Source organism: Silurus meridionalis, chromosome 18 (genome assembly GCF_014805685.1).
Source record: "Silurus meridionalis isolate SWU-2019-XX chromosome 18, ASM1480568v1, whole genome shotgun sequence".
NCBI classification, from domain to species: Eukaryota; Metazoa; Chordata; class Actinopteri; order Siluriformes; family Siluridae; genus Silurus; species Silurus meridionalis.
This window is the reverse complement of record NC_060901.1, coordinates 11050426-11076321: the sequence shown is the minus strand read 5'-3', so window position 1 is coordinate 11076321 and position 25896 is coordinate 11050426. Positions and strand designations below refer to the sequence as shown.

Here is a 25896-nt window from a genome sequence, read left to right as displayed (position 1 = left end):
ACAGACTGAAGTTGTAACTCTGGCTTGTTTGTTAGATTGCAAGAGTTTGATTTGAAATGAAAACTGCAGAAAATGCTACATTTGTTTATAATCAAGCTCAAATCAAAACAAAGTTCTTATTTTTTCCTAATTTTATTCTCCTAGAATTCCATTACACTCACTTTATGCAAATATGTTTTCACACATTTGTTGCATAAATCAGGAACATTGCTGGTACTTCAGCTACCTTTATGCAATTTACTTCATGGGCTTATAATTTACATATCACATCATTGGGCAATTTATCAGTGGTGGGCCATGTATTTCACACCTAGGTCTTCAGTTGTGTTCTATTTAAGTCAATCCACTTCTTATTACCATCATTATAATGTCATGGCAGCGAGAATGAATGCTTTTTCTAAAGCAAGAAACCCAATGAACACAATTCAACAAGTCTCATTTCATTGAAGCCACAGCTGCACTGCCCAAATACATAATATCTAGTAGAAGCATCAATATTAATTTTATTAAATTACCCTGGGTTTTCTGTGCATTTTTTCATGCATTACAAGTACTAACCCCAAAAAGGTTAACACAGTCAGGTAACAAACCAATGGCAAGACCTAGCACATACAGGACAAAGAACGAAATAACAATAAAAAATTAAAGAATGCCATTAGTTGTCATTGGTTCTGTGGCCTAAATAAGAAAACCATCAAAGCAGTTTAAGGATTAAAATTTATTTTTGTAAAAACTGCATGCCTCAATTATGCAAACCTGCCTAATATTTTTTTTGCAATTAATCCACTGATTCTAATTATTAATTTATTAATGTATTTATTTAAACATAGAATCAGATTGTTTTAAAGTGACATTGCAGTACCTTGACTAGTGTGGATTTGCCAGTTTTTTCACAATTGGCTCTTTTATCACAGAGTGGACAATGTTTTTAAAAAGCTTTTTTGGGAAAATGTTCACCTCACTTGATCCTCTTCTTTTAATTGTTGTGCACCATTTGTATGCTTTCGGTCCACTTTCTCAGGGATATTTATTAATTTAGTCTGTCGAGAGTAGAGCACAGGGTATCTGATGTGCAGACATACACTCATTAATCTAAGTCTGAGTCTTCATTAAAGCAGACAGTAACACAATCCCTTTCTCCTTCATCCTCAATTTAGCCAATTACTCCTATTTTATATTTCCTCCAAATCAGTCTTTCTCTTCTGAACAACTTCTATTTCTACATCTCTACCCCTCAAATGATTACTGCAACCAAAGCAGGAAGCACATGTGCTGTTGTTTGACTCATTGTAGCATTTTATTATTAAAAGAAAGAGATGGGAACGCGTTGTCTATTATCTATGGACCCATGAGAAATAGAAAAACAACAGCAAGTCCCATTGGGTAACTTGTGTGGAGTAATAGATGGTGCAATTGATTGGATTCTATTACATCTGCTTACTCATTCCTGCTGTGTTTTCTAAATCTAAATCTGTAAAACTCTACTCTGGAAATGTAGATGCTGAACTGAACTAAATTCCTGGGATGTTTTTTTAAGGCTTCAATACAATGACTAAATAAAAAGAAATGTAAAACTTTTAATGCTCGTGCATTTGGTGAAAGGATTTTGAATTAACTGTTTTCTCATTGCCTTCAGTAATTATGTAATTATGTGAAACACTGTTCTTCCCACTGCTCTTGCAGACATATTGGTTATCTTTGGTCACATTGCCCTAATTGCCTTTTAACATGCGTATCTAATGAGAGCAATACATATTTACAAGCTTTAGTTTCAGTAGATCAGAGGAAAAACTTTGCCAAGAGAAAAAATAATTCTAAATACCCTTTATGTAATCTTATTCTCTTAGACCCAAGAATGGTTGTTAAAATTGTGTAGATTGTGCATTTCCTCTATTTCTAAGTGTCTGCTCCTCTCCCAAGAAACAACTCTTATAATCTTCCACTCACATCACAATGATGAACTACATGCCTTTCAAGTTCATATCTCATTTTCCATAACTGAAATTGATAACACAGAATAATACAGCGTAGTACTAGAGAAAAGGGGTATAAATAAACTATGAGAAAAAATGAGCCTAATTGTGAGAACAGGTGCCAACATGGGGTGTGTTCACAGCTAAACTGAAGCAGGAGAAAGAAAGGAAATAGGAAATAGAGAACAGAAGGCAGAAACAAACAGGAAGACAATATAAACAGAAGACACCTGTCACACTCAACTTTACCCTGCTTCATTTAGCTCCTTTAATTTCTGTGCTAATTATAAATATTGGAGACAGTTTTGGCTGCACTGTTTCTATGAACTGTTAAGTATTATCAGGCCACAAAATAATACACCAAAAAGCAATGAGTTTAGTTTCTTGTAAACAGGAATTAATTTATAGGCTACAAGTTAGGTTAGGCCAATAATTGATATATTGACATGAGAAAAATAGTGTAAAATAGATTATTGTGGCCACAAATATGTAAAAATGTAAAGGATTAATATTACACATTACTACAATCTTAACACACATTATTCACCATTAGCCTGCATAAACTTAAGTGACATTTTCACCTGTTCTAGTCCAAGAATTTCAAAGAGACAGCATATTAAGAGACAGATATAACGCTGTAGTTTCAGCATGCACAGTTCCCCACACATGGTGTATCATGGCCAGATCTTATGTGTGCATAAGATAGTTTGTTTGTGGCCTTAAATCATATTCACTATGACCTTAATGTCATGTCAGTGGCTCTTTACTTTTTCAGTATGTTTCTTGTCTTTTTTTATTGAATTTTTTTTGTTCTTTTTTTAAACATGCAATGCAAAAATGCAGATTCTGCACATTGCTGATGGCCATAAGTCACAGATGGGAATAAAAGATGAGATGTGAGATGATTTGCTTTTCTGGAAATTAGATTCAGAGGCCTTGGTAGCACTAACACAGAGATTTACTGCACTGGACATTTGGGGACATGGAGGTGACAGTAAAAGAGATGATGCCTATCGGTCAGTGGTAGAGGAAGTATGATAAATAAATCTTTGCCTTCTGTAAATCTGAAAGTAGTTTGAGATAATATTGGTCTCTGTGAGCAGGCCAGCCTTTATAACTATTCCAGTACTAGCAATAATAAATCAACAAAGTATTGAATTATTAAATAAGTAGTGAATAAAATAATAATTATGTCCTTTGGACACAAAAAGACAGTAGAGTTATTGTTTAATATATTGAGGATTACTTCTTTAATTCTGCAGTATATTTTAGCAAGGGTTGTAATAAAAAATAGAAAATAACAAAATATTTAAAGTAGAAATACTTTTTAATATAATATATGGATTATACCAGTCAAGGGTCAGTATTTTGCATATGATTTATATGGGTAATTACAGTCAATAACCATTCAGCCTAATAATAGACCACCACTGTCAAGTCCAAGAACAAGACCAATCAGGTAAAAGCAGATTCAAGATCAAGACATAAGACCTTTAAATCATTTTATAGACCAAGACTCTAGTTTGCTTTATTATTGCATTGTGACAATGATCATGTTATGTTTGTAGATGATGGAATTTATTCTTGTGCATGCAAACAACCAACATTTTAATGTTTCCAAAGATTATATTCAGAAAGACCACTGCTCAAGACTGATTCCAAATCAATACAGAAACATCTACAGATTGGATTCACATCTTATAGCCTTCAGTGTAGATGTACTTTTACTGACTGTAGTCCTGGGATACTAATCTGTTCCTGTGCACAATTTATCAACTACAATCCACCAAAGGGAAGGTGGTAGCTTAGTGAATAAGGCATTGAATTTTGGATCCAAAAGTCATGAGTTCAAATCCCAGCCTGGATCTTATTCAGGTAATGGAATACTTTGTCAGCTATTGCTCCTGGTTTACCACCCAATAAGAGTAATTATGTACTTCTTCTATTATCAATGCTTGTTTGCAGGTGCCAAGAAAATATATCTTTATACATCTATTCAGTGAATAGTTCATTTTTCCATTGTTAAAAAAAGACAAGTAATTTGACTTTCTCATAATACTGTTTTTCTAAATTTCACAGTTGCTCTTCAGAAAATTAAAATGAAAACCTTGCACTTAAGTTTTTTGAAGAAATATGTATAGTATTGTGTTAAAGCAATAATTAATATATTGTAGTAATTATACTACATTGTACACATTCTACTTGTCATATGAATTTAGATCAATTCATGGAGTAAACAGAATGAGGTTATTAGAAACCATATACTGTACATAGGGTGTGTGTGTGTGTGTGTGTGTGTGTGTGTGTGTGTGTGTGTGTGTGCGCTTTTGGCAAGAACTAAAAAGTTCAGTCTAATGGCATCTGGAGGACAAAACACTGATGTAGATCAATAAAGAAGACTTGGGCATTTACACATTTATCCTCTACTTTAAGAGAAAGGACATCCCAGGACCTCTTATTGAGTCTTTAAATCTCTTTGGCAATGCTAGTGCTATATAGAAGTTTATATGTGAGGTCACTGAAGAGCCAAGCAAGCAAAAGTGCAGAGAGAGGAAGTAGTTATTTTCTTATATAGTGCCTCGGAGAAAGCTCACCAAAGGACAGATGAGACTGACAGTACTTGATAACAGTGCTTGCCCTATTTTTATACTTCTTGTGAAACTATGATGGTAAAGGTTTGCTGTCTTTGTCATTTATTGAATGAAATGCACATTTACATTTTCCATGTTTTCCACATTTTCATGTGTCAGGATGTACATTCAGGATCCTAATTTTATTATCCTTATTAAGCTCCAAGATTATTGTGTTGTTGCAGGCAGGATCTGAATATTTTTTAATTTGGTAGCAATGAATACAATATTTGGAATTTTGACTTCTCTGAAGCAGAACTGAGCCAGGGTACAATCACAGGTGAGCTGTTAATTTAGGATCGTGCTTGTGGTCAATTACTGATGAAAAAATACTTCCAAGACAAATAATTGTGTTTCTCATCCTGGTTATTACTTTCTGCTTTGCACTGCTAATAGCCACCTACACACATTCAACTCACTGTTCAGAAAAAGAGATAAAGAAGAAAGAGTTTAATATATCGTGCTCAGGTATGACAAACATTACCCTCCTTCTGCTTGACTTCTACTAAATCACAGGCTTATATAATCAGTCAAATAAATTTGTCTAATTTTTTTTAAGGTCAAGTGTACATTGCTGACTCAACAATGTGTGATAGTATAATACTATAATAGTACAAATAATAGTAAGTGGTGAGTATGTTCAGTGAAATATCTCATGAAACCCTCTTTCGCATGTGCCCAAGATAATTTTTATTTGTGATTTTTTTTCACACACGACTTTCAGTAAATTTTTTCAACAAATGTTTTTCGAAATTACATAATGCTTTCTATAACTAAAGGATATCGAGGCATCTAACAACAGAAATGTTAGTTAAAATTGTTACACTGTTTTCAAATTAAATTGCACACAATTTATATATCTAATGTGGTTTAACAATGAAATGTTACTTATATATCAACAACACTGTACAGTGTTTATAAAGTAAAACCAGTGGGATACAGTAGAAATATTTATTCGCCAACAGAGGGCGCTATATTTCTTAGGTTTTAACAGTAGTTTGGTTCACCTCGGGGGAAAAAGGAAAAATGGGATTTAGCACAAATATTCTTAGTGTGAATCAGAACATATTTTAGCTTATCCAAACTTGTTCTCTTTAAACTTGCATATCCATTTCTGCATGTAAGAATCAGATATGCAACATGTAAATATTAATCATGAGAATTAATAAATGTATAGATGAAACCTCCCAAGTCTAGTTCATTCACTGATTTGCTAGAAGCAACAAAATCAGATGCACAGCATACAGCTTATAGCTTTTCTAAAAAAAAGGCCATGGCATTTTTGCTTTAATTTAAATTAGAATTGGTTCTTTATGTTTTTAACTAAAACATACAGTACCTTCAGTGTGACATTTCAGGAGAAGCCCCACCTCTTTATGCATTTAAGAGGGAAATTAGATGGTCTCTCCCCCCACACTGTAATGCAGGTATCACCGTATCATATCATCTGTACGCAGACGTAAGCAGGTTACATAATAAAGATGTGTCTTAGTTTTAAGATCACACCCACTGCTACATAATGTCGAGTCATGTAAGTTCCCGAAGAGAGAAACTTGTTGGCTTAGACACTAAGGAGTCTGGAGACAAAGTATATATGATTTGCATCAACTCCAAGAGTGACTGCAAGAATTGGATAGCAGTTTGTTGCAAAGTAAGAGAATCTTGCCTTCGTTCTTAATTTGCTTCTTGTGAAATTTGTGAATTTATCTTAATTTTAAAATATATAATATTTTTTTTTAGCAGACAAATGGCAGCAGACCATTTGCAAGACTTTGTGCAGCCTTTAACTTTTGGCCTGTGCATGGAGCACCAGCACTCTCCATTCAGCGATGCACTAAGCCTCCACTTCGAGCCGATCTACGGTCACCGATACAATGGGCGTTTCTCCTACTTGCACTTCCCCACACACCTGAGCATGTATGACTGCTCCTTTGAACCAGCATTTATCCGTAAACGAAACGAGCGTGAAAGGCAGAGGGTCCGGTGTGTGAATGAGGGCTATACAAGGCTCAGAGAGCACCTGCCTCAAGAGTTTGAGGATAAAAGACTGAGTAAGGTGGAGACATTACGGGCAGCCATCAGCTACATCAAACATCTACAGAATCTCCTGGAGCTCCGGCTGCCAGATGCCATGATGGAGTTGTCTCCCGGGAGTGAAAGACAGACTGAAGCTATGAGGCAGCTCACAGAGTGTAACAGTGATGGAGAGTCTAAACACAGCTTGAGTGACAATGGGGAACCATGCTACTGAAGTCTATAATATTGGACCATTCTTTTGTCACTACAAACAATAACAAACTGTGGAGAAGGATATCTTTTATAATATATTTTCCTGATATGTTAAATATTATTTGTTTTCATATAATTAGAGAATCGTGCTATTCAGCTAACGTGGATTTCTCTGAAACAAAAAAACAAACATAATCCCTTTAAGAATTTGTTTTAACTTTAATATGTAGCTTGTTGCATTGGTGCCATGTGAGTCAATTTGGGGAGTGAATTGGGGGAAAAGAAAATAAACAGGACTGGTGTGCATTTTTGGGTCACTTTAATTAAAAATTTATACATTAACATTGAAGAAAATGAATTAAATTATGTGCAATATGTTTGAAACCAGTTTTCATTTTTCTTTTCTTTTCTTTGCATATTAATTTTTGTCTGCGCAAAATATCCACAATCATTAAATCACACAAGCTCTTGAATGTCAAACTTTTCCTGAAATGCTGAAATAGTTGTTATTAAGTTCTTATCAGTTAAAGAAAAGGTCAGGGTGCTTTTGTTCTTGTTGCTGTTCTGCTGCTGTGAAAGAATTCAACATAAATAAGAACATTTATAATTAGCTAAATTAGCTGGACAGAAGCAAAGCGTATTATAAAATGTACTCTGCTGTTATTTTCTGTCACAATGTCAGGCTTCTTTATTAAACTGGAAGGCACGCTGTGTGAAATTTCTCAGTTCACTCAGTTTATGGCATAAATACCACAACTGGGAGAACACAAGAACGTGACAAGAAAAGTTTTTCATTCATCATTTCTATATCCTTTTCCAGCTATTCATTTTACAGGAGGTTTTCTAAGTGTTATGCTTCTATGAATGTTGTTAAGCAAACCATTATTATACAGATGTTTTTAGAATGTTACAGAATTAATGTTAAATAAAAGAAGACTCATACACGGCTTTGTGGTTAACTGCAGAATTTAATTATAGGGGAAAAGCATATAACTCACAGAATTTCTGTTGGATGATAAACCCTATGAATATAAAATAACATTTTGCTTTAGCAAATAACACCAAAATTAACACAATGTAACAAAAGAAAGACAAAACCTCTACATAATGGGACTTGCAGATATGAATAGAATATAATCCACTACTATTTAAATGCTCTGATGGTTTCCATGTGAGAACTGATGAGTTCTGAGAAGCAGTAATAATAATTATGCAAAAATAAGAAAAACAAGAAGAAGAAGAATGTGAAACATGACGTTAAATAATTAATTGCACCATGATTTAAGTTAGATATGTCAGGTTATCAAATGCATCTAATTCCAGGTAAGCTCCTCCGGTGTGATGAACACCATGTTCATTTTACTTCAAAGGGAGAAACAGCTATGAAAGCATTAATGTATTAATGACAGGAGTGGATCAGTGGGAGAAGTGTTTCATCTCATATTTCTATTAACTTAGGGCTATGGTTTTTGCATTTTCATATTCCTACTGTGCAGCTGTTCATTGTATTTTTATTCAACGCCACATGGGGTTCTTTCAGGGATATGATTTAACACCAGAAGAAAGACAGATTTACTCACCATATTTCTTTTATAAAAGCTAGAACACACAATGGCTCTGCAGTATTTAATGCATGATATTAGTTTCAACCCCTTAAATTTCAAAAGAGCTATTTGTGCATTCAGACATGTTATTAATCTATTAATGTGGTTACTATATAATATATAGTTGTTAAGCCCAGAGTTCAAGAGGTTAACTGTGGAGCTGGATAAAAAAATTCTGAATTAACATAATTTAGCAATTGTTTTGCAGAGCATGCTGTTCTTACTTGTTTAGTTTAATAATTATAAGGATCACTGAGTTTTCCAGTGTGATATGGTGAATTGTGTTTGTGTATCACTAACTGCCAGTGTGCATAGTGAGATTAGTTCATTACAGCTAATGCTGAATTAAATTGAAGTAATGAATTACAGTAATCCTACTGTTCATAATTAAATCATAAACATCTTGTTAGCTAAATGATTGATATCTAGTCTAATTATTAGACATTTAAAATGTCAATTGTGTTTGAATAACATATCTTCATCTTAGAAGTATGTGTTTATAGATTGTATTCCCATTGACATGCAAGATTCACACTAGAATTCCCTCAACCCAAAAATCGAATTAGTTAAAGAAAATCAATCAATCATTCAAATTAAATCAGTATTAAATATCACCATAATGTGGAACAGAACTCAGCAGTATTTGATCAGGTTATATCACATTCACCTTCTAAGTTCTATTTCCCTATAAGTATTTATCAAAGAACATTTACAGGAAGCTGAATAATAGCTGTTGGTGTACTTATTATTAAGCAAGCATCAGTTCTATGTAGAAGAAGTGGGGGAACTAATGCAAGCCACAAAAATGCACCTCCACCCTCCTTAAATCCACTACCTGTTTATCCTTCACGCTTTAACAGACCTGCATGGATGTGGTTTGCATTTCCTATTGCAAATATATCACCCAATCCACTAAACCCCCAAGTTGACTGGGATTTATGGGAAGGAGGGCAATTGCACCAGCAGAGTTCAGTGTCAGTGAACCCTTTCGGGAAGGAAGAATGATCTTAACTCTCACAGAAGTGTGACGGATCCAACAAAAACTGTTTACTGCATCCTTGTGAATAAGAGGTCGTAATTAATGGTGTTGCTGGTACTCTGGCCTTGACGGTTCAGTGGCAGGTCTGCTGGAACTTACGCACATTAAAGTATGCATTAGGGTGGCAATATGCTTCGGAACAAGATCTTATCAGACAGAAAAGCCTTCTGAATTCCTCTGTAGGAGACCTGCGGTTTCTTTTTTGCTGCCTGATGCAGTGAAGCCACACGGCGAAACAAGTTTCAACTGCAAAATACAAAACACAAAAAGACATAAACAAGTACTAATCAGCATCTGTTGTCTGTGTCTTACTTTGGAAAGTTTAGTCATGCTGAAAATGGCAATGTAAGTACATTTGCAAAAGGAAAATTTCTAATGTTGAACAGGGAAGGAGCCAGCAGTGATTATGCTGAGGACATCCCTGGAATCGATCAAATACAAAAAAATAATTAACAAAAATTTTAAATATTAAATATCATTCAATTATATTGTGTAATTGATGTTGTCCATACAATATGACCAGGAATGACTATGTACCTCATTTGCAAACACAGTGTCATGATCAAATATGGAAATGTCTGCCTTATCAATTCTAAGCTTTGGCATTGGGTTATAGTTAGGTATTATATAGTTTTGTGTAAAAAACATAGACATAAAATTGTTTTAAATAGAGGATATTTTGCATGTCAAATTAAAATATTTGAGATTTTTTGATAATTCAAGATAGATTTAAAATATTTGGGTTTTTTGACACATTTCATGTTTCAAATGTGGACATGTGTGTGTTTTTTTTTCTTTCACATGAGATTTTACCTGATTTGCATGATACATTTTTTATTCCTATGTTCATTCACATGTAGGCCATGTGGTTTTATTCATTGTCACATGTAATTGCATGTAACTCCTACAATCAAATGTAAAATATAAGGATTCCACGTAAGAACACCGACTTAGGACATGAAGAAAACACCATTTGTCCCTTGTTTTATTGTGAATTAAATGAAGTGCCTGTTGATTCTAATGGTTTAATTATTAGTTATTTGTATCAAGTACATCTTTCAGAAATTGCTATGAATTATTCAGGAACTGCAGTGAAACTAATAGGAAATATGTTTAGTAATGCGAGTGAGGAATGTAAGTCTAGACCCACAGCTCCTGGGATATTAAGATGTTAACAAGTGTGATTCTAGTCTACAGCTGAAAAATGAATTTATATAACCTAAAAACCCATATAAAATTGAATACCTTGGAGAAGAGCTCCATACCGAAAGGGAACAGCAAATCAAGCTTTCAGATTCATATTTATACTGAAAGGAAAAGTTGTTCAAACCCCTAGTTTTCTGTATATGAATAAAGATAAAATAAACATATACAATTGCCATGTCAGTGTGCAGTGTTTATTTGATGTGTTTTACGTGTAGAGACTTTGCATGGTGCGATGGATCTTTTTGTGCAACTTGTAGCCACATGCTTCTCTAAAAGCGCAGTTGTGTTTAGTCTCAGCACACCTTTGCAAGTGTGTTTATGCTTTTGATGGGGAGAAGACTGTGTGTGTGTGTGTGTAAGATGTGAAGATAGCTCTTATCAACTGCATTGAGATCAATGGGGGACCACCAGGGTAGGAACTGCAACATGTGGTGACAGGATTTTCTTTGTCAGCAAATGACACATAAACAGCACAGAAACGCAAAGCACTGCTTCCAGTAATACTGTGCAAGACATATAACTCTTAGAATAAGCAGCATGCATTAAATAAACATTCAATGTTTAATAAGTCACTACTGGTTAACCGACAGGGAAAAACATATTACATAAACTATTACATAGTTCTTTTCTGATAATTTTGTGTTTTCATAGATATGTATGTGTAAAAGCTCCATGATATCTGAGTATACTTGTTTTTTGTGTTTTTTTAATGGCCAATTTTTTCCACCTTCTCAAATCACCAAGACCTTTCCACCCAAATAACTGCTTGTTTGTTTATTTGTTTTTACACCATTCTCTGTAAACTCTTAAGACTGTTTACATTTACATATATGGCATTTGGGAGACACCCATATCCAGAGTGACATACAGAATGTTGTGTTGTCATGGTGTAAATACAAAGTAGAAGGGCAAGATTTAGCAAAAAAATAAATAAAAAAATTCCCGAAAAACAAAAAACAAAAACTAGGGCTAGGCAAATTGAGGGAATTCTAGGAAACTTCAGCATAAAAAAAGTGACATGCAGCATGTAAAACAACTAACCAACAAGAACAACGTGATTAATGCTTCAACAAAAAAAAGCACAAAAAAAAAATAAAAAATCGTAGTATGAGATTTTTAAATATGGGAGGCAGGGCAGCATCCCAAGCCAATCAAAGGGGTGTGGTGATGTTGTTTACACAACACAGAACTTAATTAGTGTGACTAATAATTGAAAACATAATTGTGCAAAATTGATTTAGAAAAAGACTTTACAACAAAAGAAGAAAATCAAAAATGTGTGCAGGATTGTGCTTGGAATAGGTATAGCCATGACAAGGAGTGCCCTCTGGTGGTCGGGAAAAAAATATCCCTGATCGATATGACGTGCAAATCAGCCCAGCTGGCAGGAAAACAGCCATGCCATGGTCAAAGTCAGTGAGAACAAGTTTTCCCCTTTTTAAACTTCGAAGCTATTGATCTGGGTTTGCACGATTGGAGGCATTCTTCCATAAACTGGATGTCAGCTGTATGTATTTCTTTTTTTAATCAAGATTATAAACATGAATAATGTTCTGTTCCCTAATATGCAGTAGGACTTTTTTCATATGGCAGCTGTGAGTGTACAGGTGGGAGTGTAAATGAGATGAACATCTGACAGACAATCATATTTTTGTACATTAATAACAAGAGATAAACAAGTATAAATATTATTTATACTTATAGGTATATTTAATGTTTAATATATGCAGGAATATTCTTGTTGACAACTTGTTTAATTAAATAGAATGTATTACTAAACTGTGCATAAACAACTTTTAGCACATAGTAGTGATAGCACAGACTGATGACTGTGAGTGACAAATTATCATCTTTTATGTGTTTTTATTGCAGCATGTTTGTTGGTTGTACTTACTGCAGAAAAGACTGGAAATATACAGTCTTTATTGTGCTGAATATATACACTTGAACAGTATGTATTGACAGTGATGCTTTTCTCTTTTTTCTGCTGCACTCTAGTGTGATGCTGAAGAGTTGCAATCCAGCACATTTGGTGTTTTATAGGACCTTTGGCTTCTGTTAGCTAGTAGGCTATGAGTGCAAAGTAGCTAGTGTTTAAAGACCACACTAACTCTGGGCATCTGAGACATATTTGAAATGCCCATCCATTAATATAGCTCTGTTTTTGTAGACAAATAAAAACAAAAAAAAATGAAAAAGTAAAAGCCTACTTCTCATGTATAAGGGTAGTAGCACTTTGAAAAAACCCTGCCATCTATTTATTTTTTCACCACTATTTTTTAAATCCATTTTACCTCTGGCCACCAAAACATATATTTGGTTTACTAACTATACAAAGTAAGAAACAACAAATAATTGTATAATAAATGACAATATATCTTCAAACTTATTTACAGATGTTACAGTATGTAATGCCACAGATTCTGGTTACTTGTTTAAAAGCACATTCAAATGCACATTCAAGCTAATTTTACAAAGACAAAGATGGGGAATGTGTGTGTGTGTGTGTGTGTGTGTGTGTGTGTGTGTGTGTGTGTGTGTGTGTGTGTGTGTGTGTGTGTGTCTTCAGAAGTAGTGTATTCCAGCCTGTTTTTCAATGAGTATCTCTTTCTCAAACTCCAACATAGAAATCCTGTGATTCTGTTGGCTCAGCTCCTGTAGGGAAAATGAAGGCATTCTTAGCATCCATTGCCATGTATTTTGAATTCAGGACTGTTGTTATTGTTTTATTGTTGATATTATTTGATTTTGTTTTTTTTGTTTTGTTTTGTTTTCATTTTGTTACAATTGTGGAAGATCTCCTGCTATAGCGCTCTGACCTGAACCCTACTGAACACCTTTGGAATGAATTAGAATGCTGACTGCACCCCAGACCTCCTCACCTCACCTACATCAGTACCTGCCTTTACTAACAGCCTTGTGTCTGCATGAGCAAACATCTCCACAAGCACAATCCATAATCTAGTGAAACATCTTCCCAGTAGAGTGGAGGAAATTATAAGAGCAAATTAGGACTAAATGTGGAATGCGATGATCAAAAAGCACATACCAAACACATGACCAGGTGTCTGCAAACTTTTGGCAATATAGTTTTTATAACATTTTTAACAAATGCATTTCTAATGCCTTAATTGTATATTTAAACATGTTTGATTTAAATTTTTCTTAAACATTATTGATTTGCTTTAGCTTTTTTCTTTCCAGCTATCTAATCAAATGGTAGCAAATCATAGACTATGTTCTAAAAAAAAATATAAGGTGAATTAGGGATAACTGCATAGTGGACTGGACAGAACTGCCAATCTAATTGTCCAATTCTAACTAGGACTGAACTACTACACTACTGCCCTGCAAAACTTAAGTGCAAAACATTTTGTTAAGATCTGAGCCCGTTCAGCTGTGTCCTCTCTCTTACCCGTGTGAGTGTGGCATTGGTCCAGCGCAGATACCAGTCTGAACCATCCTTCTCATCAGGGGCTGCACTACACACGTATGCATTGTTCAGCAAACTGCCCAGACTTCCATTCACACGCTGCATAGCTGAGCGTAATGCACATGACCAGCCTTTCTATACAAACACACACACACACACACACACACACACATAATGGCGATGAGTATAACAAATCTTAATTACATGTAATAATGATCCTGTTTACAGGCCAATATCCACTTTCATCACAATTAACTCTCCAAAGAAAAACCAGAATCATTAGGGGTTTTCAGACATTTTGGGGACTATAACAATATGAGTCAGGTGTGAGTTTGCCTTATGAATATAATCCAGTTGTTCAAACATTATGCATTTCACAGAAAAAGATCATTGCAATTTTGTATATTGTATCTATTGTAGGTTTTTTGTGGAAAACATTCCCTTTTTTGTATCTATATTTCAGCTCTTAGAGCAGCTCTTAAGCTCCAACTTTATGCATGAAAGAAAGCATGAATCCATGGTGACCAATCAGGGGAAACCGAGCAAACAGTTCTGCTAATTCTAGATCTTAGAAAAGCACCACCCCTGTTGATTTAATTTTTATAGATGTGCCTGTTCTGGGTGCTTACAGGATTCTTACATGTTTCCTTTCCTTGGAAACAGAAATTAAGAAAGAGGGGTGTGGTCAACAGGTATTCAGGGTAGTGTCTATATAAAGACCATCAGGACATACAAATAAACACATACAAGTAGTCCTTCAAATGTTTATTTCAGCCACATTACATACTGATGCCTTACTTAGACATTTGTTTATTATGATGCTTTTAAACCTTTATGATTTCCCTCTAAATCCAGTTTAATTCAAGTAACCAATCAAAAGGCTTATACAGATCTCCACTTCCATAGACACAGATGTGTTGTAAGAGCTGTGATCTCTATTAAGGGAAGCAATACATATGTAACCTATGCTACTTAATTAATACACAGTAGCACTGATTGAGGTATTTAAGATATCAAGATATCTTTAATCCCTGCAGTTATTACAAGCACTGTTTAAGCCTTATTATCACACACTGGGGGATGAGGGAGATTAAACTTACTTCTTCCGCATCATGTTCTTTTGTGCCGATCCTTACACTCCTCTGGGAGACTTGATCAAGCTGGTGTTGATAGCAGAACCGAGCCTGTTCCAGGACCTGCAGTCCAATCCACAGGCTGTCTTTCTCTCTCTCTAGAGCATGCAGTTTCTTCAGCTTTTGGAGACACATGAATAACTATCATCCTTGCCAGCAACACTCAAAATTTATGGGCTGAGAACAATTCTTATAGAATATGTTGCAAAATGTTGAATGATAAAAACTTATGTTCTGTGACAATAAAGGTTGAGTTAGAACACGGTTTATTTTTCACCAGACACGTGAAGAATGAATTGATGTACTGATACTTGTGTGTAAAGATGAGCATTGTTTAATATAAGAGATTCTCACACATGCAATATGTAGTCTTACATCTTACAACTTAATGTCTCATTGTAAAACACAACCCAAACTCCTATAAAAACACAGACCCACAGAGAAAGCCTCACCCAGTGGAAGAATCGCAGCGCGTCTGAACTGTATAAGCTGTTTTGCAGAGGAACGATAACCACTGTGTAGGAATCACCACATGCCATATGCACATATGTACAGGGACGCCACGTCCACACTGCATTCACCCTATACTATAAAAAACTGCACTGTGACAAGCAGAATAGACCCAAAAAAGCAAAAGAATTCCTGTGACAGGACAATTCGACTCAGTAGGCAACGTTTTGCTGGGAGCAAAGGGGAGGGACAGAGATTGGGAGTGGATGAGACAGGAGCCACAGCAGTCTGGAGCAAAGCCAGTGATGAATTCCATGCTCCAGTGTGGACAGCTGTTTTATTAACCCTGAGACAGCAGAATGAACTATAATGGGGCAAATAGAGGAGTGAGAAATTCAGAAGTGCGACTTGGGACAGTTTATGTAGAGACAGGAGAAGGAAGTGATGGGAAAGACAGTGTGCCCCAACGATTTTATTTGCTTCCAAGTTCCCACAGCACAGTGTAGGTGGAGCAGGCAAATGTAACACTTGCTGTCTTTCTCTCTCTTACACTCTTACACATGCCTACACTTCCTCACTCTCTGTCTAAACATGTTATTGGAATGTGCCCGAACCTGGACTGGAATAATAAAACTAAAACCAAAGGAAGAGGTGTGTTTCATTAGGTTTCATCAGAAACAGTTACAAATCATGTTCCTTTTGAGACCACAGGATGCACAGTGCCATGTCATGTAAAATGTCATGTAAAAGTATTTGCCCGCTCCTCAGTTTCTTTATTTCTGCATATTTGTCCGTCATTCACATTACAGTGGAGGATTTTTGGGCAACTCTTCTTTTTTCAACTCTTCAGGCTTTAAGCCATTATCCAGCCATACTGTTGGGCTTGCAATCAAGAATCTTCCATGTAAGGTTCTGCCACAGCATCTCAATGAGGTTCCTGTCAGGATGATGATCTTCAAATCATTCATTTTGAGTTATCCTGAGATGGACTTGCTCTTGGGCTTCAGATCACAGGCTAATGACCAAACTTCCTCCTTCAAGATTTTCTGATAGAGAACAGAATTCATGTTTCCACCAGTTATGGCAAGTAACCCAAGCCATGAATCAGGAAAACATCTTCACCATCACACTACCTTGCCCATGTTTGACTGTTAGTATAATATGCTCATTGTGGAATGTCATGTTAGCTTTACACTCAATGTATCGGGGCCCTTGGTTTTTAAAAACAGAACCATGTTTTAAAAGGCTTTGGAATTATCAAGGTTATTTTTAGTAAATGCAAGATTAACCTTTATGTTCTTCTATAACACTTGTTTTTACTTGCAACTCTACTATGGATTTTATTTTTCTCCATTTATTTTTAATAGTAAAATAATGAATGCTAAGATAATCTAAGGTAAGCATGGTCTGCAGTACCTTACATAAAAACTATAAAAACTGTTTGTGCTTACTCAGGTAGTGCTTGTGTGTTTTACATTAAAAAAATTATAATAGAATCTTTGTCTGACAAAAATGCAAAAATAAAACATGAAGGGGCAATCGTTTTTAATGCACTGTAGGTAAAGTAACTTATGACTACAACTTGGTGTGGACTTTTCTTTTCTTTGTATAGTCAAAATAAAAGGTAAATGAGTATTATTGATCTAGTATTGATCAGACACCGCCATCTAGTGGCAGTAAAATTTCTCAACTGCCTTCAGGTTTTCTTGAATTTGCTATATTGTATTAAATAATGAGAAAGTTAAAATATATAACTGTGATACTTTGAATCATATATATCATATATAATCATAATAATATATAACTACATCTCGAAATATTTTTATGTGCATGCACACACACTGTAGGACGTTTGTTGTAGAGTATCATGATGTTCAAGTTTTAACAAATAATGGAACAGTATAATAAAATATAAATAATCAATAATAATAATAATAATAATAATAATAATAATAATAATAATAATAAAATACCAAATAAATATGTATTTTATCTACTTCTGCTTTCTAGACTGCTACACCCCTCTTTCTTGCAAATGACCAAATATCCTAAACAGATATCACTGAAGGAGGACCCAGAAAGAATAATTAAATTTTAAGAAAGGTTATGTTTAAACTGAAGGAAAACTGACTCTATCCCAGTGAGAGCTAACTTATTTGGCTCAGTAGTAATAAATTATCATATGGTAGGGAAAATAGTCTAGTGAATATTGGGCATATTGGGATAAGATAATGCTGATTTAAGAGATGTATGCACGGCTACTGAACAACAACAAACAAGCTTGTGGGGCGATAATAAGTGCACAAGTGAGGAAAGGCTAACACAAAGCTACCTAGCATCACTGAATCCCACAGTGTATCATGAAATACTATTGCAATGTATAACAATACAGGACGGATCTTCTACAACTGTGACTACAGTCCCAGGAATTTCTGATGTGTATGAGGTAAGAAAAAAGCCCGGGTAAATGGGGAGGGTTGCGTTAGGAAGGGCATCCAGCGTAAAACATGTGCCAAATCAAATATGCGATTCACAAAGGAGAATTTCATACCGGATCGGTCGAGGCCCGGGTTAACAACGACCGCCACAGGTATCGTTAGCCGACAGGGTACCGGTGGAAATTGGGCTACTGTTGGCCGAAGGAGGAGAAGGAGAGGAGGAAGACGTCTACAGAGACGGCAGGAAAAGGAGCAGTGCAGAAGAGTGGAGGTTCGGGTTGGTACTTTAAATGTTGGTACTATGACGGGTAAAGGGAGAGAGATAGCTGATATGATGGAGAGGAGAAAGGTAGATATGCTGTGTGTTCAGGAGACCAAGTTGAAAGGGAGTAAGGCCAGGAACATTGGAGGTGGATTTAAACTGTTTTATCATGGTGTGGATGGGAAGAGAAATGGTGTAGGGGTGATTCTGAAGGAAGAGTACAGTAAGAGTGTAGTGGAGGTGAAGAGAGTTTCTGATAGGGTGATGATCGTGAAGGTGGAAGTTGAAGGGATGATGATAAATGTCATCAGTGCCTATGCTCCACAAGTTGGCTGTGAGATGGAGGAAAAGGAAAGATTCTGGAGTGAATTAGATGAAGTGGTAGATGGTGTACCTAGGAAAGAACGATTGGTGATTGGGGCAGACTTTAATGGGCATGTAGGTGAAGGAACAGAGGTGATGAGGAGGTGATGGGTAGGTATGGTTTTAAGGAGAGGAATGTGGAAGGGCAGATGGTGGTAGATTTTGCTAAAAGGATGGAAATGGCAGTGGTGAACACGTATTTTAAGAAGAAGGAGGATCATAGGGTGACGTATAGGAGTGGAGGAAGGTGCACACAGGTGGACTATGTGCTATGCAGGAGATGCAACCTGAAGGAGATTGGAGACTGTAAGGTGTTGGCGGGGACAGTGTAGCTAGACAGCATCGGATGGTGGTCTGTAGGATGGTTTTGGAGGCGAAGAAGAAGAGGAGGAATGTAAGGATTGAAAGAAGAATAAGATGGTGGAAACTGAAGGAGGAAGAGTGTAGTGTGAGGTTCAGGAAGAGGTCAGACAGGGGCTCGGTGGTGGTGAAGAGGTGCGGATGATTGGGGAACTACTGCAGGAGTGATGAGGAGGCAGCTAGAAAAGTACTTGGTGTGACATCTGGAAATAGAAAGCAAGACAAGGAGACGTGGTGGTGGAATGAGGAAGTGCAGGAGAGCATTAGGGAAAGAGGTTGGCAAAACAGAAGTGGGATCGACAGAGTGATGAGAAAAGTAGGCAGGAGTACAAGGAGATGCGGCAGCAGGTAAAAGGGATGTGGCGAAAGCCAAGGAAAAGGCATATGAGGAGCTGTATAAGAGGTTGGACACTAAGGAAGGAGAAAAGGAGTTATACCGATTGGCCAGGCAGAGGGACCGAGCTGGGAAGGATGTACTGCAAGTTAGAGCAATAAAGGATGGAGAGGAAATGTGTTGACTAGTGAGGAGAGTGTGTTGAGAAGGTGGAGGAGTATTTTGAGCAGCTGATGAATGAGGAAAATCACAGAGAGAGAAGGTTGGAGGATGTGGAGTTGGTGAAGCAGGATGTAGATAGGATTAGTAAGGAGGAAGTGAGAGCAGCGATTAAGAGGATGAAGAATGGAAAGTCGGTTGGACCAGATGACATACCGGTAGGCGTGGAGATGTTTAGGAGAGATGGCAGTGGAGTTTTTAACCAGATTGTTTAACAGGATTCTGGAAGGGAGAGGATGCCTGAGGAATGGAGAAGGAGTGTGCTGGTACCGATCTTTAAGCATAAGGAGATGTGCAGACCTGCAGTAACTACAGGGGAATTAAGTTGATCAGTCACACCATGAAGTTATGGGAAAGAGTAGTGGAAGCCAGGCTGAGAGAAGAGGTGACCATCTGTGAGCAACAGTATGGTTTCATGCCGAGGAAGAGCACCACAGATGCCTTATTTGCTTTGAGGATGTTGATGGAGAAGTATAGAGAAGGACAGAAGGAATTGCATTGTGTATTTGTGGATTTAGAGAAAGCGTCGACAGAGTGCCAAGAGAGGAGTTGTGGTATTGTATGAGGAAGTCAGGTGTGTCAGAGAAGTATGTAAGGGTGGTGCAGGACATGTATGAGGACAGTGTGACGGCAGTGAAGTGTGCAGTAGGTACGACAGACTGGTTCAGAGTGAAGGTTGGACTGCATCAAGGATCGGCCCTGAGCCCTTTCCTGTTTGCAGTGCTGATGGACAGGTTGACGGACGAGGTCAGACAGGAGTCTCCCTGGACTATGATGTTTGCAGATGATATTGTGATTTGTGGTGAGAGTAGAGAGCAGGTTGAGAAGAGCCTGGAGAGGTGGAGATATGCGCTGGAGAGAAGGGGAATGAAAGTCAGTAGGAGTAAGACAGAGTACATGTGTGTGAATGAGAGGGAGGGCAGTGGAGTGAAGAGCTGGAAAAGGTGGAGGAGTTCAGGTACCTGGGGTCAACAGTGCAAAGTAATGGAGAGTGTGTTAGAAGTAAAGAAAAGAGTGCAGGCAGGGTGGAGTGGGTGGAGAAGAGTGACAGGAGTGATTTGTGATAGTAGGGTATCTGCAAGAATGAAAGGGAAAGTTTATAGGACTGTGGTGAGACCTGCGATGTTGTATGGATTAGAGACAGCGGCATTGAGTAAAAGGCAGGAGGCAGAGCTGGAGGTAGCAGAGCTGAAGATGTTAAGGTTTTCGTTGGGAGTGACGAGGATGGACAAGATTAGAAATGAGTTTATTAGAGGGACAGCACATGTAGGATGTTTTGGTGACAAGGTGAGGGAGGCGAGATTGAGATGGTTTGGACATGTGCAGAGAAGGGACATGAATTATATTGGTAGAAGAATGCTGAAGATGGAGCCGCCAGGTAGGAGGAAAAGAGGAAGGCCAAGGAGGAGGTTCATGGATGTGGTGATGGAAGACATGCAGGTAGTTGGTGTGAAAGAGGCAGATGTAGAGGTGGTATGGAGACGGATGATCCGCTGTGGCGACCCCTAATGGGAGCAGCCGAAAGAAGAAGAAGAAGAAGATATATATATATATATATATATAAAATGTAATAATAAATTATATATATATTATTTTAGGAACATCTGCCATGTCCATCACCATAAACTCCAGAGACCTCATCTTACTTTTCTCAAACAGAGAAATGTGACGAGAAACTGGCACATGTTCTTAGCCTGGATGCAAATACTGAATACATCCTTGAGTTCAGATTGGTTTCTGCGCTACACTCTTTGGTGGAGAGCACTATAACACTGTGCCCCTGAAATGTATACTTAGCTTTGTTTATTGTGTACAAAAGCAAATCAAATGCTTGGTCGAAGAAATAAATATTCCTCATTAAAATATCAAAAATTACACACATTTGTCAGTGACAATATAATATAGCTAATATTGCTCAGTCTCTTGCAAACAGATTTCTGATGTATACACAGAACCAAATATCTGCCCTGTGTGTGTTTTGTGTATCAATGTCTATCTTTTTGAAGAAGTCCTGAAACTGAAGCTCCTCTGACCATGGAAAAGAAGAGGGCCCCAACTTCCTGCCCAAGTCCAACAAACACTGAAAATTACCAAAAGGGAAAGAGGGATCAATTCATAGTCAAGGAGAGAGAGAGAGAGAGAGAGAGAGAGAGAGAGAGAGAGAGAGAGAACAATGCATAATTATATACATACAAATACACACACATTGTAAATTCACATACATATTTTAAATGCAGCTAAAAATAATTTCCTTTACACGTTACCTACACTATTACTGAATATATGCACGCATTTGGGGGCTAATTACAAATAATGAATAATAGTAATGTAAAAGTACAGTCAACTTTTTTTCTCATTTGAAATATAGTGTTTCACCACATAGTGTTTGTCCCAGTCTTCATGTTTCCTAACTATAGACCAAAAGTAATTAAATTACAACATAATGCAAATGTAAATCCTTGGTTGAGCTGTTTCCCATCTGTATGTCACACTGCAGTATTTCACAGTTAAATGTCAAGTATACAGTGCACCAGAGAACAGCTTTACCCATACTGAAAGAATGTCAACATTTAGGAGAAAGTAAAGAAAGGCACGTGTGGCCATCCATCTTGTCAAAGTCTATGAGATATATTGCAATGGCACAATATGGCTTTGGTGCCCCAGTTTAGAACAGAAGAGATCAGGAAAACACGAACAACAAGCTCTCTGGAAGTCTCAAGTCTGGGCACCGTGAACACCATACACTCCCACTACTCCATACACACAGACAAATTTTACACACACACACACACACACACACAAACCCACCCATGAAAACTGACCCCCCAATCCATCTGTATGCACACTTCAGCTTTCCGATAGGAAATCCCATTACCAGAAACACAGTCAACAGTGTTGTACAGTCACACATGCGTGCTCTCTCTCTCTCTCTCTCTCTCTCTCTCTCTGTCTCTCTCTTCACACATTATACACATACACTAAATTATTCCCACACAATCAACACCCATCCCTTTATAGGTGAATTCCAGATGAATATGTTACAAGCCTTATGTATCAAACATTAATACATACTTTATTCTATAAGTCATCTAAAATATTCAAATAAATCAGACAAGAAAAACTAAAAACCAAAAAAAATTGTTAGAAGTCTTGGTGAAGACTAAGTGAAGAGTGAAGAGTGAAGTGAAGAGTATGATGAGGGATCATGTCTTTTAAACCTATTTATGCTGGAATTCTCTCTGCATCATGCTGACAAAACCCAGCTGTCTGGGGCCCCCTGTTTAATTTCGCCCACAAGATTTCCCACTGCAGTGCCTCTAGCAGCAAAAGAATTCAGTTTTCTTCCTTCTTCTGCTCTGTTGTCTCAGAGGTGCCTGGTCCCCTGCAGGCCATGTTGTCCAGTGGGTCTGTTATTACCTTAAGCTTAAAGTGTCTCAGGCAACATTCTCCAGTGCAGGAATTTAACCATTAAAGTCATGCCGTATTATTCAGTTATTTGTGATAAAGTAAACTGTAAACTGTGAGAAATTGTGTTTTATTGAATACTGTATTGAAGGAATTTACATTACAATAACCATACACATTATTATTAACGTTATTAATGGTTCATTATTTCTTTATTAGATTTTGAAAATTATTTGTTGTTTTTGTGTCGGTTTAAGAACAACATCAAAAAAAAAAAACATTTGTGACACCATGGTGAGTGCAACAGTTTTATATCAGAGTGCATGGCGCCATCTATAGTCGCTACCTTGTAAAGCGCCTTTTAAGGTGGAAACAATCAAATGCGTCAGCTTCTACCTAAACAGCTAACATTATCTATTAAAACTGTTACTTAAATAGATGATAAAGATTATTAAAGAAGACAATAATATGCAACTAAGACAAGAATGTTAGTCTAATATGAGTGTGTTAGCGTGTGATATGTAATATGTATATTGTATTGTTTTTATTTCCGCAAATGAGGAATCAACTCCCGTTGTTTTGCCACGTTATAGGAGGTGCCACTTTTACTATTGTGGGCGTGGTTAACTTTTCGAGCACCGCCCATTAAAACTAGGTTGACTAATAGAGATTTATGGTCAATTCTTCCGCCTAAGACCTCCAACACCCCAACACAACCCCCACTCAAGTTAGGTGCAAAAAAAACATGCTAACTACAAATTGTAAACAACACGAAAGTAAATTGTGGGTTGATTCTCATTACTTGCATTTGCAAAATAAATGCAAAGGTCTTTTTTTTTTTTTGGTTTGGGTTTTCTGGTTGGTTGGTTGTTTTATTTGTATGTGATTTTTACTAACAGATTTTGGTCACAATAATCTTAACATACTGTTACTTAAACAACCTATAATTACACTTTACAATGTAGCACTGAGGGTTATCTATTTGCAAACCCTTTCATGTATATATATATATATATATATATATATATATATATATATATATATATATATATATATATATATATATTCCATCATTCTGGAAGTTGCTGATAGAGTATGTACAGCATTGATCAGCTGAAAGGTCGATAACCAAAACAACTTTCTTTTGGCTTCTCCAAAACAACAAGCAGTGGTAATTCCTGATTGGATATTGATTGTTCTGTCACAGTAAATAGGAAAAATGAGACATTTAGTGAGGCATCAGCACGGCCTGGATACACGTGTGTTAGAACATAAGGTAGGCAAAAATAAATCTGCTTTTTAATAGAAAGGCAGTGCCAGTTGGAGGAAAAAGTCTTTACCAGCCATTTAGAATGAACAGAAACTATATTAAAATAGAAAAACAGAACAGCCCTGACTGGACTGCTTGTCCAACTCTGGGGGAAATGTGATCTATTTTATTGTGATCTGTTTTATTTAAGCATGTGGAACTTAAAACATTTCTGCATCTGTTCAATAAAGTGTGCACTGAGGACCAGCTGCCAAAAACCTGGAAACATTTCAGAATAGTCCTCATTGGTAGACGGTGAAAGACTCTTCAGTAGCAATAAAATGCAGACTTTCACGTCAAATATTGGTAGGTCTGTAATGGAAAAATTGATTTGATTTATTCTATACTGTATACTGTAGGGTCATATCAAGTAAAGGCTTAAGTGTGGCTTATTCACATGGTTTCTGACCTGTTCAATCAAACTGTATAATAAAAACTGAGTTCAGGCATTGTTCAATTTCTTTAACAATATTAACCATTTCTTTTGCTCTTCTCATCTACCATCTTTTCTAAACATATTTATTTTTTTTACAATTTCTCAGCATTGTAAAAGCAAGAGCTGCTAACACTTCCCTTAATAGAGAGGTCTGCATTTATGTATGTTCCTAGACCATCAATTTTAGGTTATTTAAAATTAGCTATTTTTTACAATGTAATATATTTAGTTAGCTCCTTAATTTCCAGCCTTAATCATGTCTTTATTTCTTTAAAAGGAATTGAGAATAGATATTTTGGGCAGGGTTGAGGATGAATTGATGATGTGTATAAATATTTTTCATACATAAACAGCACATGGCTTTAAAAATAAATTTTGCTCCTTTAAGGTGAAATTATATAAAACAAAAGCAGATTCCTAAATGTCACAGACTAAAATGGAACATGGAGAGCTACCAAAAAATCTGAATGAGGACAGATGTTTTTGCATTCCTTCACTTACTGAGATCCATATGCTAGAACAAACTAATCAAAGGACTTGACATAAATCAAACTAATGAAATTCAACACTCTCTGTCACAATAGATAAGTTCACAGTACATATTAAATTTTCTGAAACAACTTTACACAAATTTTATTATTATAAATTGCTCTGAAAATGGGAGCAAGAGAAAAGTTTAATTCTGTTTCTTTCTTACGAAAGTGCAGACCACTGATGAATGGCTCGGTTTTTAAAAATGCTAGATTTTAAAATTTAATATATTTATTGCTGAACTAATAAAAAAAATGGTTTTGATTCTTTTTTCTTTTTTTTTCATTGTAAAAGCATTCTCAGAATTAAATTTAAGCTGACCGATCAATCATCTTCTATACTTACAGATCAGAAACAGGTGTAATTCATTGTCCTTTGAAAATTCTGTCCTCAGTCCAAACACAATGTTTTAATCAATAAACTTACTAATAAAATAAAGTTTTCAAATATTAGATCAGTTCATAAGGTATTTAAGCACTAAAAGCTCCCCGTCTGGCAAAAATGTAAATCCAAATCCCAAAACAAAGCTAAATAGCTATCAT

The 25896-nt window shown here is 36.3% G+C and overlaps 2 protein-coding genes across 3 annotated transcripts; one reads left to right on the top strand and one right to left on the bottom strand.

The window, feature by feature from the left end:
* Positions 1 to 6114: 6114 nt before the first annotated feature.
* On the top strand, positions 6115 to 7763 carry LOC124401521 (achaete-scute homolog 4). Of its 2 annotated transcripts, none has more exons than XM_046873904.1 (2): positions 6115 to 6254; positions 6344 to 7763. In XM_046873904.1, exon 2 carries the CDS (start codon positions 6351 to 6353, stop codon positions 6852 to 6854), a length of 504 nt encoding a protein of 167 aa, XP_046729860.1. In that variant the 5' UTR covers positions 6115 to 6254; positions 6344 to 6350; the 3' UTR covers positions 6855 to 7763. The 2 variants fall into 2 exon arrangements, with proteins under 2 accessions (XP_046729860.1, XP_046729861.1); XM_046873905.1 differs by having other exon boundaries at positions 6133 to 6254; positions 6347 to 7763.
* A 3456-nt stretch (positions 7764 to 11219) lies between these two features.
* sapcd1 (suppressor APC domain containing 1) lies at positions 11220 to 15952 on the bottom strand. The gene is made up of 4 exons (XM_046872592.1): positions 15700 to 15952; positions 15215 to 15367; positions 14097 to 14249; positions 11220 to 13336 (listed from the first exon to the last, which is right to left on the bottom strand). The coding sequence occupies exons 1-4, from the start codon at positions 15784 to 15786 to the stop codon at positions 13247 to 13249; spliced, it is 483 nt and encodes a 160-aa protein (XP_046728548.1). The 5' UTR covers positions 15787 to 15952; the 3' UTR covers positions 11220 to 13246.
* Between the last annotated feature and the right edge of the window lie 9944 nt (positions 15953 to 25896).

Coding starts and splice junctions, on each gene's coding strand:
- sapcd1 (XM_046872592.1), bottom strand. CDS start 15,786: ATGGCATGTGGTGATTCCTACACAGTGGTTATCGTTCCTCTGCAAAAC. Junction 14,250..15,214: donor AAGAACATGATGCGGAAGAA/GTAAGTTTAATC, acceptor GTGTTTGTATAG/AAAGGCTGGTCATGTGCATT. Junction 13,337..14,096: donor CCAATGCCACACTCACACGG/GTAAGAGAGAGG, acceptor TTTTCCCTACAG/GAGCTGAGCCAACAGAATCA.
- LOC124401521 (XM_046873904.1), top strand. CDS start 6,351: ATGGCAGCAGACCATTTGCAAGACTTTGTGCAGCCTTTAACTTTTGGC.